This window comes from Acanthochromis polyacanthus, chromosome 1 (assembly GCF_021347895.1).
Source record: "Acanthochromis polyacanthus isolate Apoly-LR-REF ecotype Palm Island chromosome 1, KAUST_Apoly_ChrSc, whole genome shotgun sequence".
Taxonomy (NCBI): Eukaryota; Metazoa; Chordata; class Actinopteri; family Pomacentridae; genus Acanthochromis; species Acanthochromis polyacanthus.
The window spans coordinates 12,657,520-12,678,005 of record NC_067113.1 but is presented as its reverse complement, the minus strand read 5'-3'; the positions used below and the strand labels follow the sequence as shown (position 1 = coordinate 12,678,005).

At 40.2% G+C, this 20,486-nt stretch overlaps 2 protein-coding genes across 3 annotated transcripts in view; both read right to left on the bottom strand.

Moving 5' to 3' along the window:
* LOC110955846 (alcohol dehydrogenase 1-like) overlaps nucleotides 1-20,486 on the bottom strand; it is a 322,968-nt gene that overhangs the window by 121,138 nt on the left and 181,344 nt on the right. The window lies entirely within an intron of this gene.
* eif4eb (eukaryotic translation initiation factor 4eb) overlaps nucleotides 7,721-20,486 on the bottom strand; it is a 13,598-nt gene continuing 832 nt past the window's right edge. Inside the window, exons 2-7 of the mRNA XM_022200984.2 lie at nucleotides 19,885-19,988; nucleotides 15,163-15,258; nucleotides 14,957-15,020; nucleotides 13,802-13,915; nucleotides 8,490-8,629; nucleotides 7,721-8,395 (exon numbers count right to left, since the gene is read on the bottom strand). Coding sequence (XP_022056676.2) covers nucleotides 8,281-8,395; nucleotides 8,490-8,629; nucleotides 13,802-13,915; nucleotides 14,957-15,020; nucleotides 15,163-15,258; nucleotides 19,885-19,988 — 633 coding nt within the window. The 3' untranslated portion in view covers nucleotides 7,721-8,280. The remainder of the gene's footprint in view (nucleotides 8,396-8,489; nucleotides 8,630-13,801; nucleotides 13,916-14,956; nucleotides 15,021-15,162; nucleotides 15,259-19,884; nucleotides 19,989-20,486) is intronic.

Genomic DNA, 20,486 nt, shown 5'->3' with positions numbered 1-20,486 from the left:
TTGTGACAGAAATAACATTTAGTAATATTTTTGTAACTACAAGTAAATGATCCAAAATTTTAAAGCATTCTGTAGAAAAACTCCATTTTAAATAGCCTTCAACGGTTTTAACTTTCAGTGTCTTCAACATAAAATGAATATAGTGCCAAGTCTTTAGAAACCCAAACTGCATAACAAGGGAGAAGGCTTTGGAAATTATGTTTGCAAGCAGCACTATGCTAGAAGTCACTATGTCTTTGAATGTTACATTCAGCTTCGACAACTAAGACACAAACCTTATTTCATAGGTAATAAAGCCCTTATAATGCATTAAATTCTGATGGTAAAATGTAGTTATGCTGATTATATATATTAACTAATGAGCAAGTCAGCTGTTGCTTTGACTTACTTTGTCATGTACTTTACATGTTTTTTTGTGGGTTAAGAATTTGTCATTATTTTGCACCAGATTCAGCAGCAGCCAGTGTCATGTATAGCTGCTGTCCCAAGAGTCATCGGTGTAAATGACACTGGTTATGGGACCAGGAAGTTCTCCATGCCAATGGGCTCTCATACACCTCTGGGATAACAGAAACAAATAGGTGCCAGTCTGATATGTGCTGTATGTGTGATCAGTAAAGATTAAAAATCAATCTACTTTGAAGGAGAAAGGAGAAGCTAACATATGGGGATAGTAGGGCTACGCTGGTTCTTCTGAGCCGGCTGTCGGGTTGAAACAGGTGTACAGAAAGCTTGGATCAATACTAAAAACCTGACAATGTGATGGACTGCTGCTTTCCGCTCGTGTTTCTGTGATGATGTCTCATGGGTGCTTATATATATATATTAAAGTACATGTGCCTGGGCTTTAAATGTAATCCAAGGATTGTTGATCACACTGAGTAGGTTAACTGCCTCTCCGATTGCTCCCTTCATTTATTTAATCTGGGTTAACAAATCCCGCCATTAATCCTTCCACTACTGGGAGAAAAATGAGCGTCCCAGTAGACCCAGGGGAAATTGATCAGCCATTTACAGAATGGTAAGCTGATAAAGCATTGAGCTTCACAAATGGCTGTGGTTTAGATCCTTTCGCTGTAAGGGTATTACACATTCTAACGCTCTAATTACGATTGCTGCCAGCATACGCCATATGTCCTATGTATTTCTTTGATGTTAAATGTGTAGACTTGCTTCTGGAATGCTGTTTCCATACACTACTGTTTACTAACTTTCAGATGGGGAGTGTTTTTTTTTTACAGACATAGCAACACATGAATAAGTTCCTTTTTGATGTTTTAAACTTCTGCTGATTCTTTGAAATTCCCTCCTCACCTCTGCACAAACACATTTTTTTAGCTTTTTTTTTCTAAATTGCGAGCTTCCACCATCAAAGCCTGAGATGAGAAATACCCAGACAGACAGGAGCATAATCCACACAACACCGAGCCCCTAAATCACTGCCTTTTAAGATGAAAGCCTGCAGGATGTAGACTTCAGGCTGTAAACAAGTCCATTCCTGCACTGCCTACTGGTCCTACAAACACCAGTTTAAAATTAAATGGGGCTGCAGCTCCCTCCAGTGTAAACTGACGGACAGCAGTAAAAACGGCATCAACAGAAATACCCAGGGCAGCCCTAAAACAAGTCAGCTGGATAAATATTCCACAGTAATAATATTTTATGTCTGTACTCTTTGTGATTTTCGGCGAGATTCAGGTCCACGTTATAGCACTAAAACAAACTACTTTCACAATATTTCTCTTTTTCGTGTCTGTTCAGATTTCAGCCTTCATTTTGAATTTTCCCAGCTGGACTCTGTCCTTCTGACCGATTGATGTGACCCCCTGGCTCACACTGGAGGGTTTGGGATTTTGATAAGTGCCTCTGATTGGAAAACAAGAAGGCCCTGCGGCTGCTGGGGCCGACCGGAGACCGAGAAAACTGTGCTCAATTCAATTTGCCACATTGATTGCATTCATTGCTGCCAAGGTTAGTGTGTAACCCCATTTAATAAAGTGACCGTGTCAGTGGCCTTGTGTTCACCTGTCTCTACAGACTGGGACATTTGCTTTTCTTATTGTTCACAACAAAAAGATTAAAAATGTGTCAGTGGACTGTTCAATGACTGCAATATGGAGAAACACTGTCACAGAACTGATTTTTATTATATCCCATAATTTTACAAATTGAATTGCTAATACAGTTTCCCTTTTTAAACCAGTGATTCAAAGCACTGCCTTATGACACTGAATCTATAAAATATTATGCACAAAAATGTTGATTATTTGGTACACCGCTTTGACAATGGGGACGGTTTAGTGTTTGAATTATTTCTCTGTATAAAACCACACAGCTCAAAAGCACTATAAACTTCAGCCTCCAGAATGACTATAGCGTTGAATAGACATCTCTTTCAAACTACAGTTTGAACACTACAAGTTTCATGAATGAAACATTTATAACAGGACTAAACTGGTTTTAACTAAAATATTTAGACACCTTCATTATTGTTTGTTGTAGATATAATTTCTAATGAATAAATGTGTACTTTTTTCTCTCAAATCTACATTCAACAACCCCCAATGGCAGACTTTTTTTCAAACTTATTTAAAAACTAAATTTGAAATCTCTCTTTCACAACAGAATTGAACCACTTTAATGAAGCACTGCAAAAATGCGGTCAGGTGCATCTTATTTCCTATGACTATCCTTGAGGTCTATCTAGAGAATGACTGTTCTTCACCTGTGGCAAACTGAATGGATTCAACATACACTATATTGCCAAAAGTATTCGCTCACTTGCCTTGACTCGCATATGAATGTAAGTGACATCCCATTCCTAATCCATAGGGTTCAATATGACGTCGGTCCACCCTTTGCAGCTATAACAGCTTCAACTCTCTTGAGAAGGCTGTCCACAAGGTTTAGGAGTGTGTTTATGGGAATTTTTGACCATTCTTCCAGAAACGCATTTGAGAGGTCACACACTGATGTTGGACCAGAAGGTCTGGCTCTCAGTCTCTGCTCTAATTCATCCCAAAGGTGTTCTATCAGGTTGAGGTCAGGACTCTGTGCAGGCCAGTCAAGGTCATCCACACCAGACTCTGTCATCCAGGTCTTTATGGACCTTGCTTTGTGCACTGGTGCACAGTCATGTTTGAAGAGGAAGGGGCCAGCTCCAAACTGTTCCCACAAAATTGGGAGCATGGAATTGTCCAAAATGTCTTGGTATGCTGAAGCATTCAGAGTTCCTTTCACTGGAACTAAGGGGCCAAGCTCAGCTCCTGAAAAACAACCCCACACCATAATCCCCCCTTCACCAAACATTACACTTGGCACAATGCAGTCCCACAAGTATGGTTCTCCTGGCAACCGCCAAGCCCAGACTGGTCCATCAGATTGCCAGATGGAGAAGTGCGATTCATCACTCCAGAGAGCGCATCTCCACTGCTCTAGAGTCCAGTGGTGGCGTGCTTTACACCACTGCATCCGACGCTTTGCATTGCACTTGGTGATGTATGGCTTGGATGCAGCTGCTCGGCCATGGAAACACGTTCCATGAAGCTCTCTGTGCACTGTTCTTGAGCTAATCTGAACGTCACATGAAGTTTGAAGGTCTGTAGCGATTGACTCTGCAGAACGTTGGCCACCTCTTGGCACTACGCGCCTCAGCATCTGCTGACCCCGCTCCATCAGTTTACGTGGCCGACCACTTGGTGGCTGAGTTGCTGTCGTTCTCACATACTTCCACTTTCTTATAATATAGCTGACAGTTGACTGTGGAATATTTAGGAGCGAGGAAATGTCACGACTGGATTTGTTGCACAGGTGGCATCCTATCACAGTTCCACGCTGGAATTCACTGAGCTCCTGAGAGCGACCCATTCTTTCACAAATGTTTGTAAAAGCAGTCTGCATGTCTAGGTACTTGATTTTATACAGCTATGGCCATGGAAGTGATTGGAACACCTGATTCTGATTATTTGGATGGGTGAGCGAATACTTTTGGCAATATAGTGTAGTTACAAAGGCACACAATGGGGCACCAGGTGCAATAAAAAAAATGATACTGTTCCTATGAAAATTTAAAGTCAAACTTGATTTAAATATGGCTGAAATTCCTGTTTAAGTAGTCTCTTTGTGCAGCGATACTCTGCTCTCTTTGCTCCTGCAACACTTGCGCTCCTTTGAAGTCCCATTATTTAAACCTGTTCAGGATGATTTGCACTGAATGCTGCTGAATCTACTAAACTGTGCCAAATCAACAACCCTTCAACTTGAATTTTATTTTGGCAAAGAAAGAAGTCACAGGGAACCAAATCTGGGTAGGGATGTTATGTCATAATCCCTGTGCTGCGATTAGGTGGACAATACGTTGAAGCACCAACATGGCATTATGCCACAGTTTATCTCATTTGAGACAAATCTTCTTCCTCAGACACTTTAGGATGTTAACAGTGGAGCTCTGACCCTGGGGTACTAATTCTCAGTATACAACCACATGATTGTGGTGAAAAACAATTAGCATGCTTCTGAAGCACCATTGACCTACTTCTGCAGTCTTGGAAACTGCTGTTCTTCCACTGTAAAAACTGCTCTTTCTTCTCTTGGTGGTAGCTATAGATCTTTCTCTCGTCACCAGTGATGATCGTCCAAAGGTTGGATTACCGCAGGTCCTGACTGACACAGAATGTGCTCTCTGTTCCAGTTTGAGGTACATGTAGGAAGTGCGACTGGGGTCCTACCAGTGGTCTCGCAAACATGTAACACAGATCCTGCTGTTAATAGTGTAGTGTCAGGCAGGATCCTGACTTAAGACAGTTACTGTCATGTTGCATGCACATGACAGCAATGTGCTTCCTGCACAATCTCATAGGCTTTCTGATATCACCATAAATACACTGCTCAAAAAAATTAAAGGAACACTTTGAAAACATCATATTTCAATACGGGAAAAAACAAACTGGATATTAGCATTGATATGGACTGGATAATGTGTTAGGAATAAAAAGTGCCACATTGTTTGATGGGAATGAAAATTATCAACGCCCCAGGAGGGCTAAATTCAAGACAACCCAAAATCAAAGTGAAAACTGATGTGGCAGGCTAGACCATCTTGCTGAAACTCCTTGGCAGCAACTCAAAATGGTGTTCAGTAGTTTGTATGGCCTCCATGTGCTTGTATGCATGACTGACGATGCCGGGACAAGCTCTGAATGAGACAACAGATGGTGTCCTGGGGTATCTCCTCCCAGAACTGGACCAGGACATCGCTGAGCTCCTGGACAGTCTGAGGAGCAACCTGATGGTGTCGGATGGAACAAAACATAATGTTCCAAAGGTGTTCTATTGGATTTAGGTCAGGTGAGCATGGGGGGCCAGCTAATGGTATCAGTTCCTTCATCCTCCAGGAACTGCATAAGTTCTCTTACCACATAAGACTGGGCATTGTCGTGCACCAGAAGGAATCCAGGACCACTGCACCAATGTAGGGTCTGACAATGGGTCAAAGGATTTCCTCCTGATACCTAATGGAAGTCAGAATGCCATTGTCCAGCCTGTAGAGGTCTGTGCGTCCCTCCATGGATATGCCTCCCCACACCATCACTGACCCACAACCAAACCAGTCATGCTGAGCAATGTTACAGGCAGCATAACGTTCTCCACGGCTTCTCCAGACCCTTTCATGTCTGTCACATGCTCTCAGGGTGAACCTGCTCTCATCTGTGAAAAGCACAGGGCACCAGTGGTGGACTGGCAAATTCCTGTGTTGCCAGCCGAGCTCCACGGTGCCAGTCAGCGAGAACAGCGGGCACGAGAGGACGCTGGGCCCTCCGACCACTCTCATTACATCTCTTTCCGATTGTTTGATCAGAGACATTCACACCAGTGGTCTGCTGGAGGTCATTTTGTAGAGCTATTGCAGTGCTCATCCTGTTCCTCCTTGCACAAAGGAGCAGATACCTGTCCTGCTGATCAGTTGAGGACCTTCGACAGCCCTGTCAAGCTCTCCCAGACTAACTGCCTGTCTCCTGGAATCTCCTCCATGCGCTTGAGAATGTGCTGGGAGACACAGCAAACCTTCTGGCAATGGCACTTATTGATGTGCCATCCTGGAGGAGTTGGACTGTCTGTGGAACCTCTGTAGGGTCCAGGTATCGCCTCATGCTACCAGAAGTAAGACTTACTTGTCCAGATAAGTACCCCACGTTTCACTGATTTGATGCAATACTTAGAGTAAAAAGTGTTCCTTTAATTTTTTTTCAGCAGTGTATAAATGCCTTGTGATTCACACTGAACATCAGAGCAAAAACCAAGTGATGCAGTTCACAGGACTTGCTGTGGACCTCAGTAATAAAATTGTGGTGAGGTACAAATCAGCCTACAAAACTATTTCTGAACAGTTTGGAAGCACCTAGAGTTAGTTACAGTCAAACTGATCAATTAAACAAGAGAGGCCCTGGTAAAGTAGGTGACCAAGACTTCACTGAAAGCTTCAGAAGTTCTCACAACCACCTCAGCAGCATATCATTAGTAAGCTCTTTATAGTACCACAACTACACGGATGCAACTCTGAGACTTGACTAAGACATGAATGCCATGAAGCACAAGAAAAAAAACATTCTCTGATCAGATAAAAACTTACAATTCCAAGCCATATTTATTGTCCCCTGAACATTTCTCATCACCTGCTATTAAGAGCCCAATGGTGAAGCATGGTGGCGATAGCATCGTACTGCTGGGATACACAGATGTTGAAGAGAACCTGCTCACTGCAGTGTCCTGAGGCTGGGGTGAGTCTTCATGTTTCAGCACCTGAAGCATACAGCCATGACTGGAGTGACTTCAGGACAAGGTTTTGGCTGTCTTTGACACCTGAAGTTCACAGACACTTCCAGTCCAATCTGAAGGAGTTTTAAAGGGACAATGGCGAGGTTCACCCAAATCCAGGTTCTTCTCTTTTTTCAGCCTCAAAATTGTGTATTGTTGCAGCGATATGCCCTGCATGTCTCAGACTTAACAAAAACACTTCATATGCAAGCAACAATTTAAAAAGTAGAAAGTGCCTGTTAAAATGGTTTTTATAGCTCCTGACTAGCTTTAAATGTGAGGTATTTTGTGACATCCGCTCTGAGAATGTGCTACAAACATGTTCTCCTTAATACTGTGTTTATCATGTAAGTGCAGGAATGCACTAATGTCTAACCTGACAAATCAGCTGACCTTTAAAGGGAACTACCACAATGTCAACAGGGACCTAATGAAATATCTACAATCACTTAATGCTTCAGCAGATCAAGGATCTAGCTGTGGATGCGTCGTCAGCTGGCTTTAAGAATGGCGATTCTCGAGAATGGGATGACATTTGTCATGCAAAAGTGACATTTTTAAAGGCGCTCTGGTGAAAATGAACTGTGATGGGAAGTCATATTGCCCAAAGTAACCTTTTCTTTTGAGGTTCTTTTTGTACTGACATTTTAAGGGATCTTGGGATGATGTGATGGGGCTGGTTGGGTTTGACACTTTTACATCAATTTCTTCTTGACGATGTCTTCTTTAGTGTTCTTACCTCATACAATGGCTCTCTTGCCTGCCAATGTCAGGCACACAGAAGTCAATCAGTAAAAGTCAGTATCCTATAATATGGGACTACAGCATATCAAATAGTGAATCATTTAAAACAAGGAATGTACTAATTACAGGTTGCAAATAAAGCATTCCATGGTGTGACGGTTAATAATTGCAAAACCAATGTTTTAATTATATTAACACTCAAATGAATATGGGTCATGTAATACTTTAAAAAGATTGATTACGTGCAACAGATCAAGGCAAAAAAAGCATGAAACAAAGTTCTACCAATCTAATAATATGCAGGCAAATTACTATAATAAATTAAAAGGTTTTAATGTCATTAACGATTACAGCACATCAGCAATGCTGTAAAAAAAAAATGGGAGAGAAATACTTTTTTTGCATTTCAAGATTCCCTGCATTTAAGAAAAAAAAAATCAACACAAATTTCCTTAATAGAGTACAAAGCACTCTAAATGTCATATACTTTTCATACCTCTCATTGTTAGTGTTATGGAAGAATGATGCTGTGTTCATCTGTTTTCCATGGGGATTTTTTCCTGTGTGGTACAAGTCCTGGGCAGGTTATGGAAATATTTGGCAAGTAGCCTTGAATAGTTTTTCTCTTCCAGATTGCATTCCGCAGAGTCTTTGCAGCAAAGTAAACATATGCACCAACAACAAATAAGACAAGAAAATGAAAAGAGGCACATAGGGCATTTCTCAAACAACAAATTTGTTCTTGGTGGTTGAACCGCTTTTGGTGGCTGTGTCTGCATGAGACTGGTAGCCAATAGTCATCTTCATGGGAAGCCCCAAGCGCTCCTTGTAAACTCTCCTGGTGAAAGGAAAATGACAGTGTAAGAGGGTGCAGAGACCGTCATCACCTGTTAAGTCTCAATACTTTAACAGATACTAAAGATCTGCCTTACCCTATGTGCGTTACAGCTTCCCGGTTCTCGTAATCTGATGTCCAGACGGCTATTTTATCTCCTTTTGTGCGGATGTTGACCACAGCTCCACAGACATCATCACTGTAGTCGTCAAAGGCCTCTCCGACTAAGCAAAGGAGCTGATGAAACGGATGAAACTATGGTCACGTCACAGTGACCTGCATTTTCATTTTAACTGGAAATCCTACATGTTTGCATAAAAGAGGAACACAACCAACATAGCTGACTTTGACACTAAATGAGTACGTATTTTCCGCTTTCACAATCCATGCTTTCATTTCTTTCAGATCAGTGGCAGTGTAATATGTAGCGGAGCGCTGCAACTATTGTCACTGTCAATTAATCTGTAGATTATGTTCTTGAACAGTCAAGAAAAAGAAAAATAGATCATGAAAATAGTTGGAAATTAATTTTTATGTTGAGAACTAAACGATGAAAAGATTTTTTTAAAATATGAATAGAGTAGATATAGAAGCAAAAGACTTGGTTGAACAGACCACTCGCACTGATCCAGGCCCGGTTAAGATGTAAAAGAATTCTGCCTAGATATCTGCCAGAAATACAAATTCACTGGATGGTAAGGAATCTTCTCAGCAAAATCATAAGCTCACAAAAAATGTCAGTAGATAGCACAGTGACAAAATTTATTTAGGTAGCAAAAATAACTTGTTAGTATTTATTTATTTAAAAACAATAAATACACCAAAGTAATAAACCATTTATGCTGAACAACTGGAGTAGTGCTCAGCAGTGGGGGAGTTTCGGGGGGGGGGGGGGGGTTGTCACAGGTGACAAGAAGAACTGATGCACAACAGCTTCTGTTCTCAGTGGCAGCACTGAGTAATACACTGCTCAGCAACACTCCATCCTCCAGGAGATTTATCAGAACATTACACCCAATCCTAAACTCCACACTAATGGCTAAGCACTAAACTCTCAGACTTAACTGAGCTGTCATGTTTGAACATGTGAGTTAATGAGCTCTTGAAATGTTATAAAAGGCAGTCCCTCCAAGAATTTGCGATGTTGCGATTAGGGCTGCAACTAACGATTATTTTAATAATCGATTAATCGGCCGATTATTTTTTCGATTAATCGATGAATCGGATAAAAAAACAATTTTAATTTCCGCCTCTTTATTCAGAAATTGAAGATTTGGAATGACAGAACAAATAAGATCATTATAGGGAAGCCTTCGTCTTCAACCATCAGAGGCCTCATGTCAGTGACAGTCATGTTGTCGATGCTCTCAGTCAGACAGCTGCTTGCTGTGGTGGACATGATGTCTTTCTCATCATAAAGCCTATCAATGCAATTCATCCTGCCTCACTCCAACACAGACCGGTGTCTTCACTCAGATGTTGTCAGAAAATTAAAACTGGAGGCTTAATTTTCAAATTATTACCACTATAGTGTGCAAGTTATGTAATGCATATTCAAACCATGCTTTAGCTGATAAAAGTGAAATAAAACCTATCTCTCACAGTCACACACGCCCCATCTCTGTCATCAATCAGTTAATAAGCTAACCCTAGCATCAGACAAGCTACCAGAGAGACTGATATTATGTTTCCTCACTTTAAAACGGAACAAATGTAGGATAATGCAATGACTTAAGATGCGTGTCCACTCGATGCGACACATCGCATGTGGCCGGTTGGTGCGTTTCCAGCTGCGTCTCCAGTGTGTTTACCTGCAGCTCATTTTTATAACTTCTACTGTCCTTAAACATCTAAACTAGCTGTCGGTGAACTAAAAGCAGGACAGGTTCAGCTGCTGCACAGATTATTTCTCGCCTCAAATGCTTTAGAAATACTTTTTCCTCAAGTGTTTTCGAAATAATAGAGAAAGTTTGCCGCCGAGCCGCTGTCTTTATCAGACTCATCCACTGGACCGACCGTCAGCTGAAAGCGCGGTCACGTGACCACGTAGTGGCCCGCTCGTGACCGTCGGGCATCAGTGCGATTTTCAGATGCGTGCATTCGCATGTAGTGGACACGCAGCATGTCTTTGTTTTGTGAAGCGTGAAATGCTCCCATACTTTTGAGGACTTCGGTCAAACCGTTTTCTCCGTGCTGGTCATGTTTCATTTGTTGAACTTACTTCCCTTTGAAAATACCTGCTCTGCTCTGCCTCCACCTTGCTCTGTTCAACTCGCTCTGCAGGTGAAGTAGACGGCTCCGTGACCGCGACATGAATCGCGCGACACAACGAATCGATAATGCAATTCGTTGCCAACGCTTTTAATAATCGATTATTAGCGATTTTATCGATTCGTTGTTGCAGCCCTAGTTGCGATCACGCGAATTCAGGCGAAATCAACCAATATCTGCGAATTTTGCGCGGCCTTGCAATTTTGTCCAATCACCACAACTTTCCCGCAATTTTGGCCCGCCTCCCGTGAGTTCCATCAATCACAGCAGCTCCCAGCGCAAACGTAATGCACGTATGTCACCGAAATTCACTTCCTTGTTTCTGGTTTGAAGATGCAGACGTGCGATACTAATGTCTCTCTTTTACCAACAAAATTACTGCTGAAGACCATGATAAACAATTAATTCACTGATGATCTTCACCAAAGCAGAGCTAAAGTGTTTTACACTCGTGCAATGTTGTGGTGGAATACAAAAAAAAGGAAAAAAATCATCGATTGAAACACACTTTTTAAAAAAAAACAAAAACATGAAACATATTAGAACGGCTGAAATGAGCAGACAACAGACCAGACAAATCACCATGATGGAAACTGTTGCATCCAGATCTGTTAGAGCACTGAAAGAATGAGGTAAATGAATTATTCCACGAAAGAACACGGCGGAGTTATGTGACGATCAGCGTGTGTGAATCCTTCCTCTGTTACCAACGTTACTCAAAAACGGACTCAGAGATTGAATGAAATTTTCAGGGTCGTCAGAAATGACACAAGGACCAAATGATTAGACTTTGGCAGTGATACGGCTTAAAGTTTGGATCCACGGATTTGTTAAGGATTTCCCATTGAGGTAGCGACACAGCGTGTGATAGCAGCACGGTAACCATGGCAACAAGTGAATGCTACCTCAGCGGCCTGGTGATGATCATCATTGTGATCCTACAACAAATCTACCACTGTGGACGTATCGGAAATGATACAAGGAATAATTGATTAAATTGTGGGGGTGTTTCTGAGTCCCATCAATTCCCATCTATGGCCGCTACATGTTTAGGTCACACGATTCGGTATGTACACATGCAGAACACACAAAACTGTGTTCAGTGTGAGGTCAGGTAATGAACAGTCTTGGTGGAGGACTGCGCTCTCTCAGTGCTGTTCTTGTTAGTTGACGTGACAAGCCGTGAGCGTGTGTGTGTGTGTGTGAACACGTGTGTGCCAGGAAGTGAAATTAACTTTTTAAGCCACTGACAGATATGTCCAAATAGGATTAATTCAACAGTAAATTATCATTTTGTGCCGCAAATCTACCAACCACGTCATGTTAAACCAGGATCTGGCTGCTGCTAATTTCCCACCATGGTGTGCCAGCTTTTGTGGAAATGGGTTGGAACGTTAAATAAGTAATTTCGGAATAAATGTTGTCCATTACAGCGTTGAAACATGTTCTACAAACTGGAAAAAATGCAGCTTTTTAGCAATTGTCACTGTCTCCCGCAATTTCATCACAATAAATAAGCTTAAAACATCGCAAGTTTTATCACAATTTTTTTTAGAAAAGCTGCCGCGAATTCAGGCATTTTCGGACGCAACAATCACGAAAAACACCTGCAAAATCCTGGAAGGACTGAAAAGGGATGAAGGAAACCCTGTGTCATGAGCACCTTTTACTTGAAAACATGCATCACCATATCAACACTAATATGAATTTGGACTTCCGTTTTCATGTTTTACAAGCTTTCCAGTTACCAGTTTCATAACATTAGAACATTAATACACTACCGTTCAAAAGTTGATTTCACTTAGGAATATCTTTATTTTTAAAGAAAAGCATTTTTTCAATGAAAATAACATTAAATCATTCCGAAATACAGTGTAGACATTATGAAAGACTATTCTAACTTGAAATGGCTGATTTTTAATGGAATATCCATATAGGGATATAGAGCCCCATTTCTAGCAACCATCACTCCTGAGTTCTAATGGTACATTGTGTTAGCTAATCATGTTGAAAGGCTAATTGATGATTAGAAAACCATTGTGCAATTATGTTAGCACATGAATAAAAGTGTGCGTTTCCATGGAAAACATGAAATTGTTTGGGTGACCCTAAACTTTTGAATGGTAGTGTATATTTTAGCAAATCACCAAAGTCAGGAAAGCCATGAACACCTGTAAATCCTATGTAGATATTTGACAGAAAATACAAGCCCTTCTACAAATGTGCAATGAATAATCACAACAGTGAGCAGCCAGATGCTGAAAGATCAACCTCCCAGTAGAGGAGTATAAAAGTAAGAACAAAAGGTATCAGAGGCATAATGCACTTAAGGGTTGAAGGCGTGACAGGCCTAAGCTCTCTCATGTGGAGCGGGAATGTGTCTTAAAATGTGTGAGACTGAGTTTGGAGATTGGAATTGGGACTACAAATGGTAGAAAATGGTGACTTTGCATTCACAACCTTTGTCCTGTAACTATTTTTTCTAGCAGATATCCATAAAGGACCTGGATCGGTACCAAGCATTCTAAAATCTCAAAAAAATGCCAAAAATCATTAAAACATTTTTTGTCCACAACATAAAATATGATAATATAATTATTATGAATTTCAGTAAAAGAGGAAGCAACCCCTTCCTTCAGTGGCCACAGTATTAACAGAACAGTAAGTAGTGTTTGCTCAGTAGCAAGTCATTGCTAGCTCGATGTCTGTGTACCACTGTCAGCGACCTTTAGAGCAGCAAGAAAACTCAACACAACACTGTGTGGACTGCAGGCTTGGCAGCAAGCAAGCCAATTTTCAGTTGTTCTCGTTTGAGTGGGTTGTGATCCCTCACAAGATAAAGTCCTGGCAATAGTATGTTTTCTTAGATAACAGATGGATGACACAGACAGGAAGAAAAACTAAAGCTATCTGATAAGTGGTTTCATACAGTTTATAAAAAGTATGAGAAAGGATGTAATCGTCCATTTCCACAGTCAACAACTGTAATGAGAGAGTGGTGCAGCTCATTATGACTGCCAGCAGGTAATGAACTGCACCACTTTAGCCTCTCTTTGGAGAGAGGCTAAAGAAATGATTAATAGTGTCACTGAGTTTGAATAACAGGATACAAAGCAAAGCAGCCAGAGTTAAACCTACAGTTTCCAGCCAGAAGCGGTCCAGGTCTAATCTCCTCTGCTGCTTGGTGAGTGTGATCAGCCAGCGTCCGCCACGCTTGTTCCTCTCATCCTCCCACATGGGTTCAATGCCATCCTGAAGCAATGATTCAAACTGTCAATACACATCCCAAACCACCACATTGCCACAAACATCCTCTAAAAGTGACACTTTAGCCCGATTTCAACACTGACTGCAAGAAAGGAATCTTTCCAACTGTTAAATAGCAGAATCTTGCATCTGGAATACTAACGAATTATCTAAAACTTACACATGTCCGGTGAATGTGGTGAAATATTTGTTTATACACATTGACAATCTTCCCAAGGTTGTCTTATGGTTCAGCTTGCAGTTTTGTGTAAAAAGTTCATAATTTCAGAAGATTTCCCAATGCAAAGTTTGTGTAACTTTAACCCAGGTGCTAATGAACTAACCTCCCTGAAAGAAAAGATTTTAACAAGACGGTCCCAAATAACAATGTTGGATGACTTCTTTTTCAATTATCATCATCCCCTACCTCAGAAAGAGCACAATCAGTGACCGCTGGTTGCTTTTTGTCATTGAAATTACAGAACTTCATTCATTACATCTGCTTCAATGAGCTCTTTAAAGCTGATTAGCTCTGTGTCAGTGGAGGCTGATGCAGTCAGAGAAAACTATGGCCATCTTCTACCTTTGTTTGTCATCTCTACAGAAAAGATGCTGTTGTTTTTCCTGGAAGTCTTGTCTCTGCAATTTAGTCCTGTTTGCTGAAGCTATATTTGATTCTGCTGTTGTAAAAATCTTGCAAATTTGCTTTATTGATAGGCTGGTCATATAAACTCTATATTAGATTTTCAGTTCAATGACAATTGCTGTAAAAAAAAACAATTAACTGCCAAAGGCTGACTTTTTCCTTTCTGTGCAACTGTCCTTTGTTGACTTTGCAAAATCAAATGTCTGTATTAACACATTAAATGAACACAAACACCTCATGAAAATATAAACACAAAGTAATCATTTAGTTTAAAGGAAAGGTGCTTTATAGCTGTCTAAGTGTTTGTTTCACTGGTTCAACATTTGTCCTTGTCTATATAGTTGAATACAGAATATGGACTGCCTGTATATGTTCATAAATGGTAAATAAATCACACATACTTTAAAAAGGGAGTAGTCACAGCCTGACATGAGGTTGCTTGACAACTGGATATGGTTGTAGAGGCTGAAATAAAGAGCACAGAACTAACAAAACAGTTTTGCTTGCAGATTCAACAGTATTTCAAAAAACAGTGTGGAGTCATGACATTTTACTGCTTCAAGTGATCCATGAAAGTAAAGAAAAACAGAGATTGATTGCTTCTTACGCCCAGAAATCTTCAACCGTGTCAAATTTAGAGATGAGTCGCAGGTTGGCCTGCCATGTTTTGCTCTTGTCATTCTTGAAGAACCACAGAGACCATCTGTTGGAAACAGAAACAAATAAATGTGCATACATGCAACAAACCTCTAATTATGTACATGAGGCAAACAAAAGTAACCAAAGCTATTGATCTTTGGAGTAAAAGGGCGACGTATGGAAGCGCCTGGATGATGCCAATGCAAACTGTTCAGTAAGTCATGCCTTCACTCTTTTGGTCCAATTACATGTGACGCTGTGTCAGACTTGTTCAAAGCTAAATCCTCTTACAGCTCCACAACTGCCAGAAACTCTTTAGGCTGAAGAATCATAAAAGGAAGTGTGACTGCTGGAATTATTAGAAAGCAATTAAAGCAGCTGGTCTGTCAGTGGGTGCTTTGAAACGAGAGAACAGTCCAAATAAACGCCAAAAGAGGAGAGAATAAGTCAAATTATACATGTTAAATTCCGTTCAGTAAAACAGAATAAGCATGGCAGACTGTGTGAAAAGCTAATATATAATACAGTCTGACAGCTTTGGTTTATGGCGGAGTGTGCGTTTTCCTTGTTCACTTGTCCGTGAAAGAGCTCAATGTTTGATTATAGGCCATAATCTGAGCCAGTACACATTATGCAGCAGGAGACCATTTGGCTGCTTGTGATAAAAATCTGTCAAGTACCACTAAACATTTTCACTGGTCGCATTGGCAAGCCTGATATTTTAGCAGGTCTGTTTGTGTTTCTCTGAGCGGCAGGCCCAGGTAGATAAAACTTTACAATATTTTAATCTTTCTAAGCCAATTAATATTTGGCAAAACATCTGTCTGAATTATGAATAACTGGCTGGGGACAAGAGGCTTCTCTGTCCCCTGCTGCCCTGTAGCATCTACTGTGTATAATGGCATACAGGTGTTTAGGGGGCATCGGTGAATTGCAGCTTCAGGAAACAACCTGTGACACTTTCTGGCTCTCAGCTGCATGAGTCTTTGCATGCACATCATCACATTGCACCACGCAACACCATAAGTTCTAAACATGTGGGCTCGGAACAGTGCTTTTGCAGGTCAATGTTATGAAATTAAAAACATTAAACAAGTACAATGTCCCCAAGAAACTCAGCCTATGCAGGTGTGTGGCCAACAGAGCACACTGCCTCCTGACGGCGCTTCAGCACCAGTCAGTGTCAAACTACAGCAGTGAGGAGACAGAAATGATGATAAAAATGTAACATGGCTTATAATATAGCCAAAGAAGAGCTACCTTGAAGTAACTTGAAGTCCCAGATGATCCTTATGAAAAAGAATGGCTTAAACACAATACCTTCCAAACATTTATCTGCACCTATATTCCTGTTTACAGTCATTTAAAGCTTACCTACATATTTATGTGCATAGGAATGTTTACAATGCATCATTTGCAGTGAAAAAGTTTTGGTGCATCTAACTTAGGTACAATCAATATAAAAAAGTTAGTCTGGAGCCCTTTGCAGTCCCTCAGCAGGGTGTTTCTTTGACTTCCAGTGCATGCTGTGAGAGTGCCCAAGGCCACTAAAAACAAATGTGTGAATGAAAAAAAATTAATCATTTTGCTATGGTTATGTTGTTTCTACTGTATTGCAGACTAGTTTATCTGAGTCAATAAAGAAAAACAAAGGTATTTTAGTCACTGTATGCCTTTCTCCTCATCAATATTTTTTAAGTCTCACAACTGAGACACTGAGATACACAACTAAAGTGTTTAGGATCAGACTTTTCTTTTAGCTGACTGGCTTTCTTAAGTTTGGCTTTTCTATTTGACCCCTTTGGACATAAACACCCTTGTGGAATTTAGATATACATGAAATATTCACTCATTGTTTATTTATATTCACCACAGAAGAGAGCTGGAACTCAGCACAGTTTGATAGAAAATCTCTGAACCACTCTGGACAGATCAGCAGACTATTACAGTCTTACTGCAGGGAAATAAAGAGCCTCCAGTCAAGAGCAGAATACATCCCTTTAAAATCCACGTTAAGACGTGAAAAATACAAACACATATGGGCACAGTGCTGTAACAGTGCTGAGTCACTATCAACGGGCACAATTTAATATCACTATAAATCTATAAATATCAAAATGAAATATCAAATTAACTGGACAGAACTAAAGAAATCATTGAAATATAATCAGTCAATCATATGTATTTTCATGTAATTTTACTTGCATGTATTTTTTTATGATTCAGCCTGAAAACTGGACAAGCATTAGTACTGTAGCTACTATTAAGCCTCTTTCAGACTTTTTCATTAATCAGAATGAATGGCATTGTGTCTGAATGAACACCCTTGTCTCTTTTCCATAAAAGTCGCAATGTCAGTCTTAAGTTAGTTTAATCTAGAAACATTTCTATAGTGCTTTCAACACGACACAAGCCTGAAATACATGCAGTTTCATTAACACATAGGCACACACAAATACATACTTAAAGTTCTGTGAGGGGGTTTAGAGAAAACGTTACTGACATTTCAGCACCGCCTTTGGTCCAAAAGCATTGCAAAGAGTACAAAAAGACGCACTGTGCTGACACCTGTCTCATTCACTTTGCTTAACTATTTCACATCTATTGGGATACAAAGTGAAACGTATAAAAAAAAGCACTCAGAGAGCGCAGTACTCTACTAAAGTTGCTCAGTCATTGCATGATTTCTGTTGGACGAAATCTTGAATAAAAAATTCCCTTGCACTGAGTACAGGTGTATGTTATGCATGTGCACGTTGTGTACAGATACCGAATTGTGTGACCAAATATGTAGCGGGCGGCAGGAACTGATAGGACTCGGAAACACTGCTACAATTTAATCAATTGTTCTTTGTGTGATTTCCGATTGATAAGTCCCGTTAAGATGGTTTTTAGTAGGATCGCAATCCTGTGATTGTCAGCATGCAGTAGCTGCAGCGTTCACTTGTCATAGTTACAGTGGCGGCGTGCTATCTCGCAATACAGAAATATTCAACAAATCCATGGATCCAGACTATGAGCTGCATGACTGCCAAAATCTAACCACTTGGCCCTTGTGTCATTTCTGACCTTCCCTAAAAATTTCATCCAAATCTGTTAGTCCATTTTTGAGTAATGTTGCTAACAAACACACAAACAAACAAACTGACAAACAGACAGACAGACGCTGATCATCACGTAACTCCGTCGTGTTCATTGTTAGAGTAAATAAACTTTACTGCAATGAAGCCAGTCCTACATTCGGCATTCAGCTTATTGAGAGTCACCAATAATGAATGTAATCCTCGTTTTGCAAAGTGTTAACAGGAGTCGAAGTTTAGTTTGCTGCATCCAGCTGCTTGAAGGAGTCTTTCCTCTGAGTATGTCCAAAGCAAGCGAGCTGCGCCCATTTCAATATGTGTAACAGCAGGAAATTAATGACTTACTTATAAGTAGAAACTATTCCCAGCGTGCAGACAGGATTGAATGGCAAGTCACGTTGTATACTTTCCTTTCAGACAGGTGAGCTGTCACACAGTCACAGTTTGTCAGCTGCAGTTAAATCATTTGTTACAAAATGACCATCCTGGTTGAGTCCTGAGCTTCATCGAAACTGTTGGGATATATATACAGTGTGTGTGTGTGTGTGTATATATATATATATATATATATATATGTATATGTTTGTGTGTGTGTGTGTGTGTATACATTTTTTTACTGTTTTAAAAGTAAATTAGTAGTTACATTATTGCCACATACGACCAGCATTTTTTTTAGCATATAGGGAATTATATTATGAATTAATAAAGTAGGCTCATAGTGATTTTAACAGTTTGATAAGCAGCTATTAGTTAACCACGCCTGACGTACGTCAGCAGGGTTACTGCATTCGCTTCGGTATCTGGCTGGGTAAGTATGTATGTCCGGTCAGATATCTCTGCAAGTGCTGAAGTCAGGATAATCAAACTTGGCACTGAAGATCGGTCTAAGGTCCCCTGCTCAGTTGTGGAGTTAGAGGTCAGCAGATCAAGTAGGAAGGGATATATGTAGGATGATCAAAATTGATACAAAATTGATAAACAGCCTATTTCAGTTTACTTGTTGTTTTCAATAAATCACTGTTTCAAAGTGCTTTTTGTCATACTCCCCCTTCTTGCTTTTGCATATTGTAGCTCTACTTAAAACCTCATTAAGATCCAAATGTGCAAAAGGTAAATTCTCGCAATTTTTCAACTGGTCTTAAGATTTTGATCAGGTCTGTACATACATTAAATAAAGCTTTATTGTATAATAAAACTTGTATTGTTTGTATATTATATAGTTTAAGTCACAATTATTGTGACTTAAACTAAATGTAGTAGTAATCTATTAATAATTACTCTATTATTAATTGGAGAATTAAAATATTTACAAGCAGACAACCAATAGTTATACAAGACTGATATTTTTCACCCTAAAAACCAGTCTTTAAGAACCAATAGGCTGCTTTTGTCTGCTTTCTCACAAAAGTACACAAATGTGTTTGTCTGCTTTCTCACAAAAGTACACAGTACGGTACATTAAGTTCTGCAATGTTAAGCTGATTCTTTAATGCTACAAAGAGGGACCTTTGGACTCGCCACATCATTTTGTCAAATTCCTCCCTGTGTTTTACTGCTTGCCTTTAGTAAACTTGCTGTCTCTAAACAAACTTCAGTTTGCAGACCCTGACCTGTTCTGAAGGGGGTGTTTCATGTAGGTCTCTGGGCTCACAATCTCCTGTCCAGGTTCCTCAGCTCCATCTTCATCAGGCTGGGGGGGACTTGGGTTGGTTTCCTAAAAAACAAAGTGGAAAAAGATGCTACTAGGGAGGAAGGCAGAGGGTTTTCAATTCACAGTGAAAAATGTGTGATTTCTAGTGTCCCTAATAGCTGCATGGGCTTTAACAACAGCTTTCCACTTGTTAAATCATTTAGCCACTGTGGCTAGTTTACATGGTGGTACAAATAAGTCCAGAAATACCATTTTGTTACTGTGAAACACCAATGGTGGACAGAGATCATAGTCCGAAATTAATAACAACCGAAATTAATTCTGCAACAGAAGCGTTCAACAATTAAACCTGACATAAACATCTGGAAAGCATTTGTCTCTAATGTGAAGCACAAGTTTGGCTGGCTAACTTAAGCTAATAAACTTTGGGAATGTAATCGTCCAACTTTCACGACGTTTGTTGTTTAACGAAACATTGCGTATTTTCCACATCTTACAATTTTGCTCTTCCGAGCTTGGTACTAAGTTTCATTTTTTCTATAACATGACCTTAAGACCCGA